The 10,879-nt window shown below is 31.6% G+C and overlaps 2 protein-coding genes across 4 annotated transcripts; one reads left to right on the top strand and one right to left on the bottom strand.

The window, feature by feature from the left end:
- Positions 1–525: 525 nt before the first annotated feature.
- On the top strand, positions 526–3,588 carry LOC128202490 (uncharacterized). Its single transcript, XM_052903038.1, has 2 exons — positions 526–2,018; positions 2,543–3,588. The coding sequence occupies exon 2, from the start codon at positions 2,548–2,550 to the stop codon at positions 3,586–3,588; it is 1,041 nt and encodes a 346-aa protein (XP_052758998.1). The 5' UTR covers positions 526–2,018; positions 2,543–2,547.
- Positions 3,589–5,849: 2,261 nt separating this feature from the next.
- Positions 5,850–9,955, bottom strand: LOC113518229 (F-box/WD repeat-containing protein 9-like). 3 transcript variants are annotated; one of them, XM_031913132.2, is made up of 6 exons: positions 9,842–9,955; positions 9,056–9,195; positions 8,588–8,899; positions 7,833–8,101; positions 6,555–7,095; positions 5,850–6,151 (listed from the first exon to the last, which is right to left on the bottom strand). In XM_031913132.2, exons 2-6 carry the CDS (start codon positions 9,185–9,187, stop codon positions 6,062–6,064), a joined length of 1,344 nt encoding a protein of 447 aa, XP_031768992.1. In that variant the 5' UTR covers positions 9,188–9,195; positions 9,842–9,955; the 3' UTR covers positions 5,850–6,061. The 3 variants fall into 3 exon arrangements, with proteins under 3 accessions (XP_031768992.1, XP_026758849.1, XP_026758848.1); XM_026903048.3 differs by lacking the exon at positions 9,842–9,955 and adding an exon at positions 9,674–9,834; XM_026903047.3 differs by lacking the exon at positions 9,842–9,955 and adding an exon at positions 9,274–9,358.
- Between the last annotated feature and the right edge of the window lie 924 nt (positions 9,956–10,879).

The raw sequence follows: 10,879 nt of genomic DNA, 5'->3' as shown, positions 1-10,879 counted from the left end.
ACTATATCTCATTATTTGTTCTACCGATTTTGATGTTATACCCACTGTTGTGATATTCTGTGAAAACAAACTCCAATTTCACTATCGGAATGATTTACATTTGGTATTCTATAAAGAACTACAATCGATGACAGTACCACTTTCCTAAGATAACGGCACAATAACCTAGGATGAGTATGCTACCATACTGAGGTGTCCACTATATTTTTCAAAACTCATATCACTTGTTATTCCTAAAACTGACAAATTTGAAAATAAATAAATTATTTAAAAAGATAAGGTAAAAGTATATTAAGTTGTGAAATAAGTATCTTTAGAGATTAGCATAGGTTGTTGTCTGTATTTAAAGATCACAAAACTATAAAATGTATAAAATTACTTCAATTACTTTCTTGTGATATCTACAAATGTCACCTATATCGAACACTACATGTTCGTTTGTAATAAATAAATATGTATATTATAAATACAGATGGGCAAAGCACCGGGTTTAAACCCGGTGCTTTGGTAAAAACCCAATAAACACCCATAAACTCCCATAATCACCCAAAAAAATAGGTTTTTACGTATTTTTTTGAAAATATGTAAGTAATACCAATAAATTATTTTTATAAATTGTATTGATCAATTCTACAATATTAAATAAAACGTTAACTAATAATATTTCAGGAAATTTTAAAAATCTATATATAATAAAATGAAAGTAATTAATTTTCAGTGTTTTCATGTTGCAGTTGATCAACATGTTGGCCTTTTGCTTCCCGTAGATACTTTAAAATTTCTTCATAACACCTCGTTCGCACACATGGCCGTATATATTTAAATTCTTGAGCCACTAACAGTCCGAAATACTCATTTCTTTTATCCTCTTCTCCATAAATTAAGCATTTAGAACAGTTTGTTTCTTCTTTCAGTAAATTTTCTTTTACTTTATCCTCGTTTTTTTTGTTTGTTGCGACGACGCTGGGTAAATCGTCTGGACACTGGGTCTCACTATCGCCAAATATATTTGGAGATCGGCTTCGGCTACGGCTTGGCAGACATTTTTTTCTTTCTACAATTTTAAATTAAATTTATTAGAATAAATGCTTCGAACACACGCGATCTAAGTACCTTTTGTGTTTATTATACCTTACCTACCTAGGTATAAAAAGAGTACTTACGTAGATTTTCTTTTATTAACTGTTTTATACGAAGATCTTGATCTCTCAAATTAGCATCCATTTTACTTCCAGTGATTATCAACTAAATTAATAATCCACAAAGTATTAAATAACGTTTTTATGAAATATTTAGCACAAAAACAATACCCTTTAAATATCGATCGTCAGTAACTGTGGCTGACTTACCTATATTCTAGCAAGCAGGACTGCCAGATGTGAAGGGGAAATCCCCAATAAATTGTTGCATGTGACTGATGATGTGAGCATGTTCGTTTCATAATAAAAATGTTGCCAGGTAACCAAAAAGTCGTATGTTTTTGTGCGAATTACGATCATAATCTTTACGATCGTACATTAAAAAATAGACAAATAATAGTATGAGTACGATTTAAATCGTATATCTGTCAACCCTGCTAGCAAGACAGCGACAAAATCACGTTGCATAACAATGTAGCCCAAGCTTATATCTTATGAAATATACGGAAGAGATACGGACTTAGAAAAAACAGAAATGTTGTTCTTTGTGGAAGTCATTGATGAAATTCTATGTATTTTAGCCCGCAAACTTTCTTCAAACAAAAACAGCGCCATCTAGTATCGAGTTCTGTAATTATCTCTTTGTTTATGGATTTGAAGTAAGACCGCCACGCATGCAATACATTATGACTGGGGATTCCCCTATTCGTCGACGATGAATATGAGGCGACGACAATCACTGTCAAACGTGTTCACTATTACTCTGACTCTGGTAACGTGACTTCCTGGTAACGTGTTAGGTAGGAAAAGCAGTAAAAAAGTGCATATTAAGGGAGCAGATTTGAAATAATATTTATACTTAACAAGAAATAATTAAAGGTAAGTGGATTTTTGAATGATACAATTATATCATGATCACTTAACAATTTTAACTTAAAATTAGATGTATTATTACAAGCTTTTATTTAGCTTGCGTTATGTAAATAAAAGTATGTAGGTATGTTCGTATGTTGATGCAATTATCCTCAATCCTCAACCGACTGGGATAAAATTTTCCATACACGTTTATTTTGGATGATAGTGCATAGTTAGCTGAGAGTCGTCATTGGATAATAATGGTGGATAGCCTAAGATGTGTACTAGATATTTATTTTTAACATAATATGCGTAAGTACCTAATCGAATTAAAGAAGTTGCTGAGAAAAATACAGAACAATACGATAATAAACTAGCGTCTGCGTTTAATCCTCCGAGGAGATGTAATTTTACAAAGGTTTTTTGTATTTATTTTATTATTTTTTTAATAAATTTATTGTAAATAACAAGAAATAATCATTGTAAAAAAATAGGCACTCTATTGTTGAATTTTCGTCAGACCAACTAATCATCGTTCATTTTTTTAGGTTCAATGGGGAGACCTAAAGATTTACGCATATGGGAGCACTACCGTACTTTACCAAACAAGTCTGTTTCTTGCAAGCTTTGTAATAAGGTCTACAAATTCAGTAATGCTGCCAAAATGCTTCAACATCTTATCACTTGTCCAAAATCTCCAGAAACATTAAAAGACTCTATGAAACTTATAAAAGATAGCTCGTCCAAAACCAAAATGTCTGGACTGTCAGAGATAGAGACAAATGATTCTTTTATAAGCCCCTCGTCGTCTGCTAACACTACAATAAATGCTGAGTTTCAAGACACCGATGATCATATAAAAACAGAATTAGCGAGAGCTATATTTGTAACAGGGACGCCATTATCGATGGTGCAACATCCTTTATGGATACAATTTTTCGAAAAATTGCAACCAAAATTTAAAATACCTTCACGTAAAGCTTTAGCGACAAAATACTTAGATAAAATATATAGAGAAATGCGTTTTGAGTTAAATGAGGAACTAAATGCTTGTAGTTACTTACACCTTCAGTGCGATGGCTGGTCTAATTTAAGAAATGAAGGAATAATAAACTTTCTTATATCAAAACCTCAACCTGCATACGTTAAAAGTTTGAATACAGAAAGTAATCCTCACACTAGTGAATACCTTAGCCAAGAAGTTGAAAAAGTAATGAAAGTGTATGGAGCAAATAAGTTTCTTGTACTTATTGGCGATAACGCTAGAAATATACAAAAGGCATTCGAATTAACAAAACTCAAATATCCACATGTTGTTCCTCTCGGTTGCTGTGCACATATCCTTAACTTGTTGTGCCAAGATATTGTAAAGATACAAGAAGTAACTGTGTTTATTATGCAAGCCATAAATATAATAAAAACTGTTAAAAGGAGTCAACGATTAAGTTCCTTGTTGATAAAATCAAGGCAGGGTGAAGATTCTACACAAACACTAAAATTGCCTTGTGCTACAAGATGGGGAAGTCATGTTACTTCGTTAAAAAGTTTGAAAGCAAATAAGATAGCTTATTATTTATTATTAATTAACAGTTAGAGAAGATGTGGTAATTTCAAGAGATATTAAAGATTTAATTCTAAGTGATGATTTCTGGACGAAGACAGGGGAATGTATAAGTATTTTGGAACCAGTCACTGAAAGCATATTTTACTTAGAGAGCGACCAGAATCGTTTGCATCGCACATACATTACATTTAGAGATGTACAAGCTAAGATACGTTTTGCATTAAATGAGATTTCGACATTGAGCGAAGAAAGCAAACAGCAGATTCTAACATCAGTATCTTCAAGATGCAATATGGCAATGAGGCCAATACATTTTGCAGCATATATTCTAGACCCCAGGACTCTAGGAGTCGAACTTACTCAAGAGGAAGAACTTAAGGGTATGGAGTTTATCTACAATTTAAGCCAATACTTAAGTTTGTCAAATGTAATGGCAGATTTGGCGTGTTATAAAGCTAAAGAAAACTTTTGGGCCAGAGGATTTGTATGGAGCTCATTAGATAGCATTGAGCCCCTAATATGGTGGAAAGGTATTTGTGGTTCCACTGAGTTAAGCAAAGTAGCGATTCGTATTCTATCAGCTCCCTGTACTTCGGCAGCCACTGAGCGTTCCTTTAGTATCCAAGGCTACATACATAATAACAAAAGAAATCGACTTACAACTGAAAGAACTGAAAAAATTTCATTCATTTGTTATAACTGGAATCTTAAACATAAAGCTGAATGCGAGGACATTCAGTTTAATGAAGAAAATACCTTAGAAGCTTTCATTGAGCAAGTAAATGAACATAACAGTTTAGACGAAATAGAGCCTATCGAACCTATACAATTCATCGCTTGTAATAACTCTGAATCTGACAGTGATTGACTGTAGTTTTACATTTTACTTTCATCTCTTTCTTAATAAACTCAAAATCAAATTAAAAGTTTTTTATTCTGTAGGCTGCATAATAATATTGTCTATGTCCAGTATAGTGGACGTCTTGCGGCTGAGATGACGATGATGAAGTACAAAATCATAAACACCCAAAAATTTGGGTGTTTATGGGGTTTAAACCCAATAAACCCAAAACACCCGGTTTTTACCCACCAGACTTTAAACCCACCCAGGTGGATTGCCCATCTCTAATTATAAATGTTTATAATACCTATTCGAATTGAGATTCATACAGCCATTTCCAAGCAAATCCGTAATAAATAGATAATCATCTATTTAATAATGACTGATGCATAACCACCATAATTTTTGCAACAAAAAATAGACTGCCCCCATTAACAATTTCATTATACATATATTTTTATTGTTTTTTATAAAATTGACATAAAATGCAGAGATTGCTACACTTTGGCATATATGTTCACACAATAGAGTGCAAATAGACAATAAAGCATCAGCATCACATTTGTAGTGATTATATTTACAGAATTTAAAAACATATGTATAAAATAAAAACATGTAAGTCATGTTATGACCAGTGTAAACATAACGATTTTTTATTTATAATTATATTTTACACACATTTGAAGCATACATATCTAATGAATTTAAAATAATGAACTGTTAAGTTGCCAGCTGCCACAACTAAAATTTGTCTTCTAATCATATTGTATGGATCAATATAATGACAAGTAAAATGGTCCCTGTTTTTGTCCCTGTGTTGTTGGAGTGGCCTATATAAAAAGACATGGACATACAAGGTAAAGAATGGACATTTTGTATATGATAATTAGGGGGGGGGGGGGAGGAATGGAAGAGGTCTTTGCCTCTATGTTAAATAAATGCATGTATAAGAATAATGTTATATTAAAACTAACATTATTAAAGGAATTAAATTGTCATAATAATAATAACAGATATAGATATATCATAGAATTATAACAACAATGAATTATTTTGATTTTTAATTTATCTTAGATATGTGTCTACTTAGTGATGGGCAGCAGCGTCCCTCTTAAAATATCAGTAAAAGTCAAGCTGCGGTTGCCAACCCGCCTGCCAAGCGTGGCAACTACTGACAAAATGATATATATATGATGTCTACTTATTACACATCATTTTTATATTGCTATGTTAGGCAATATTTGAAACTAAATCCAGGGAATTACATTTTATTCGTTTCTAAAGTTAAAAAGGTAATAAAGGATTTTATTTATTGGATAGATAAGGAAATATTGCAGATCTTATGTTAATGATTTCCCATTTACACTTGACTATGCCAATGTAAAAGAAAAGCATCTCGGATGATTATTTCTGTATGCCATGTTATATAAAATTAAACAATATAACCTGCTTGCTGCTATTTCAGTTTGCTTCAGTATTTCAATAGCATTTAATAAAAGCATATAATGTAATAAGTTAAGGAAAAGCGACGTAATTATAACATTATATAACAAAGATATACCTCTAGTTAGTTATTTTAACTGTAGTTAGAAGTCATGTTTCCATATCAGCAGACTATGAACTATTTAATCTTTAAGATCAATAAGGCAAATCTGCAATAAACTATGTGTCTTGATACCGCTCACTAGGAATCCAAAATTCAATGGCTGAATCACAGGTTCCCGTCACTAGCACCTCGTTCAAATATCGTAACTGGAAAAAAGTTGATTTGTCTATTAATTAATAATTTACATACATATACGTATATGTGAGGCAGAGGGGGAGAGGGATTGTGATCACTGCTAAATTGTCCATGTTAGAATGAGAGCGGCACTTTAATTATGCGTAAACATGTCTGAAAGTACAGAATGTAACTTTAAGACGACAATCTCCTTTTTCCCCTCCAGAAAATAATATTAAATATACATATACATATACTATTATATATATAATATAGTTCATAGTATCGTGTATCTCCATAATCTACTAAGTAGGTTTATATAAAATTTCATGATCATTTGACAATTGGTTAGACCCTTATGTTGTTACGTTATAAAGAAGAAATGAACACCCACATTAATAATATTGTAACTAAAGAATTAACGATGACAATTACCTGAGTCACATCACATGTACTGGTCTCCACATTGGAAAATTCTTCTGGAGGGTAACAATTATATAAAAATTTTATTTCTCCTCTATCTGAACATACAATCATAGTTCCTTGATTTTGATAACAACTAGTTATTTTACTAGACGGCTTGATAATGGGCGGCTCAGGCCATATTTCGTGCGATTTCACATACGTATGATCTTCAGGATTGATTAGGTGCAGAGAACCTTTTGAATCACCAATGTATAAAGCTGTCGGACACCAACTAATACAAACAGGGTATCCTTTGTCTGTAGGTATCTTGACATCATGCGCTAAAAGCTTTCCAGCAATTCTATCCCAAACTGCTAATGTTTTATCTTCACTAACAGATGCAATCATGTTATTATAAGCACATAGTGCTAAAATAGGACCTCTATGTGGTTTATAGCAACCTACTGGACTAGGACCAGCTCGCATATCGAAAGAGAGCACTTTTTTAGAATATAAACCGGCCATTACTATTTTGTCTATAGTTACGACTGACAAAGCTGACATGCCACACCTGTGAAATAATTTTATTAATTGTAATTATTATTAATATTAATGTATAAAGTGCATTGGAGATTCAGCATGTTACATAACATTTCTAGTAAAATAAACAAAAATCTGAAATTGAGTTTCAATATAGAAGAGCACTTATCTGTTAACTAGATAAATGCTCTTCACTGTCGGTCCATCCTCTACTCTGACCATAATTGATAAACTTAAATGATAAATCTGTCATGGCCTCTTCCTTTCCTGGGTTAAAATTATTTAAGAATAATGTAATCACTACATAACAATTTATAACAACACTATGTCTCATAAATGGACACTTATTTAATGAATGAAAGTAATGAAAATTTAATCACCAAGATGTTGATAAAAGCCTGTAACAGCCTCTTTGATAACATATATATTTAGCTATAATTAACTTGATGCTTCATTGTTAACTTCATAGCTAACCAGAGGGAGACTATACAAAAGTCATTTGCTTGGGTACCTCTGTTCCATTTGTGTTTCTACCATGAAGCAGCTGTGTTTCCGTTTGAGGGTGTGATATAGCAGTGAATGTAAAGGGTATAGAGGAATAACACCTGAGTCCTCAGGAATGGCGATAAATAGGGGGTATTATGGGTGAAACAGTATACTCTGTTATGTCTATGGTACTGCTCATGTCTATAGGAGATGGTTACCATTTTCCATCAGGTGGGCCGTCAATTTGTTTGCCATTCTAAGTTGCATAAAAAAATAACTTACTGAAAAGTCTGTACACATTCAAATCCAGAGTGTAAGTCCCAAGCTTTAACAGTGTTGTCCCATGATGCTGAATAAATTATGCTAGCAGAATCAATATTATCTGGTGCTAAGTCCCACACCCAACCCAAATGTGCATCATATTTTATTTGCCTTGGTTTGGCATCTGTAATTGCTGTAGAATTGTCATAATAACGATGAGCTTTTATATCTTGAACACTCCAGAGTGCCATACCACGATCTCTACCACCTGATATACATATTTCACCCTTCTGCAAAATAATCAACTAATATATTTCTAAAAGAGTCTTTTATTTCACAGTCAGCAAGCCGGACATACACTGAATATAAAAAAGCAAAATATAACTACTTGATATTTTAATTTTCATAATAAATCTTACTTATCTTACTACAATTATCTTAACAGAAGTAAAATTTGCAATAGATAAGTATTTATTACATGTTAAGACATCTAAAATAAAATTTGAATTTAAACACTTAAAGAATTTTTTTATACATTGTTTGAATAAACAGCATTTTATTTAAATATTTTCTTTGTAGTAAAATTGCATATATTCTAAATTCAAATAGATAGTGTAAAATTATTCTTGTTTCAATGCCTATGTGTGAAATTGCCATTTTAACATCCAAAGTACTGGGCTAATTTCTATAAAATTTGACAAAGACATAGCTATGTGAGATTGGCGAATATTATTCAGTTTTACATAAATGTGAAGAGTGAATAAAAAACTACTTACATTAACTAGTAACACAGTATCAACAGAAGCAAAATGTACATCCCTTACAACTATGTGCTTCATAGTTTCTTTGACATTTGACCATTTCTTTCTTTCTACATCCATTTCAACACAGACCTCCTCCCAATCCAGATCTGTTTCATCCCATAATTTCAAATAAGGTAAAGGAGGATAGGCACCTTTAATTTTACTATGAATCCAGTTTTTCCAAAGATGATCATCAGCTAATATATCTTCAAAACGTCTACAAACCTTACTTAGTGTGGTTCTTAAAAAATGTGGGTCCAGATATGAACATATGTTAAGAATAATCTGTAATCAAATATAATATTTTTATAAATATGTTCTTTAACATTATGTAGAAATTAAATATTTAATAAAAGAAAATACCTAAAATTATACACTCTTAGGGTTTAGTTTTATATACATAAAGTAAAAAGTATAGACACGTAACAATAAAAGTGATACCTCAACTGGCATATTCAGCAGGGTTGGCTCATTATTTTCCACATAGACTTCCGAAACTTCTTTATTAGACATAATGAGATCATTTTCAATTTCATTCAATTCTCCTTTCAGAGATTCCAGTATATCACACATTTCAATACCTAGATATAATAGAATTGAATGAATAAACCTTGTTGGATTGTGTAACTTTAAAATATAAAAATTTTCAATTTTACAACCATTATAACAAAATGCTGTATCATGCTACAGACGTTAAGTACTTTATTCAAAAATTACTTCATTATTTCTTTGTCCTTACATAGCCTGTTAAGGTGAACAACTATTAAATGAGCTATGCAATGAAAATAATTCAATATATGGAAAAAATCGCATATTACTTAACTACATTATTATGACATTACACTTTTGCTGAGCTGAATAGCTATTTAAGGAAGTGGCTTTAAATTTCTAATGTTTACAACAATACTAAAACAATACCAAAGGTTTTGCAAAATGCAGAAAATAGCGTATATGTAAAAGTAAATGAAAAATACTAAAAGTATCAAACTTTTAAAACGTAATTCATATTTAGTGTAAATATGATAATAGAAGAAATATTTAAATTTTTATTAGACATACTTGTTAAGATTAACACAATTTCTATTTCACATACATATGTAATATATACACAAGTAATTAAAAATAAACACAATAAATAAATAAACAATGGGTTCGATATAAAAACTTTCTATTAAATTTTAAATGCTTTCTTTGATATTGTTTTGATATTTTTTTATAAATTCGTACCTGAGTACAATATAATACAAATAAGTATATAAGTACACAGAGTAATTAATCCGTAGTGCTTTGGCTGAGATAACACGAATTTAGGGTTTACATCCGAATAGTAAATCAGTTCGATTCAAGTATATTCAATTCATTTTTACTTAGATGTTATAGATAGAGAATCGAGTTAAACTTTTTCAACTTTTTGTTAATGAATTTTTTATACCATTGAAGTAGCAAACAAGCTTATGGCCCACCTGATGGTAAGTGGTTACTGTAGTCTATGAACATCTGCAATAGCAAGGGCATTAAGCGCGCGTTGCCGACCTTGAAGAAACCTCTTTATCCCTTTTTTGAAGAAGCTCATGCTGTAGTCTCTTGAAAAACTTTAACATTCCATAACCTGAAACATCTCTGAAAACATGCTGTACGTGACTATTTAGGTTATAAGGTGTAGGGGTGAACTTCCTAGCGATGGCGAGCTGTACGATGGAAGGTGGCCGTCAGCATCATATTAAACAATTCAACACACAGAGAGAGCCAAATCTCTCATAAGATTTAAGGGTTCAATACCGTTTGTAAGCCTAGGATCATTGACAATTCATCTCATCAAATCTTATCTTCGAGATGGCCACGGAATTATATATCACTAGACATGTTAACATCAAGGATTCCAATTTTTTTAGAAATGTTAAGGTTCGTGCCCTATAATTGTAAAGCCGCAGCAAATTAGCAGTGAATGCGCAAGCTTGTGCCATAGCAGGGTTAAACTGAACTACAAGTTGTAAGTTTTATCGACCCCATAAGAAAATTAAATTAACACTAATAAAACAAGTCTGCTAATTATTAAATTTGCTCACTCATTTTTTTATTCGTGTTTTATATTAAAGTGACCAACTATTTTTTGTTAAAAAAGTACACTTTGCTAGTATTTCATAGGTGAAAAAAAAAGAAGAAAAAGCGATAAGAACTTTATTTTCTTTTAAAAACATATGTTTCTTCAGAGTGGATTTTTTTTCCTAATTTAGGGTGTTCGTTTAATAATGTAGCCACATCCGA

The sequence above is a fragment of the Galleria mellonella genome, unplaced genomic scaffold (genome assembly GCF_026898425.1).
Source record: "Galleria mellonella isolate WM207_F2 unplaced genomic scaffold, CSIRO_AGI_GalMel_v1 utg132, whole genome shotgun sequence".
NCBI lineage: Eukaryota > Metazoa > Arthropoda > Insecta > Lepidoptera > Pyralidae > Galleria > Galleria mellonella.
The sequence above is the reverse complement of the archived record's forward strand: the minus strand, read 5'-3'. Positions and strand labels throughout refer to the sequence as shown.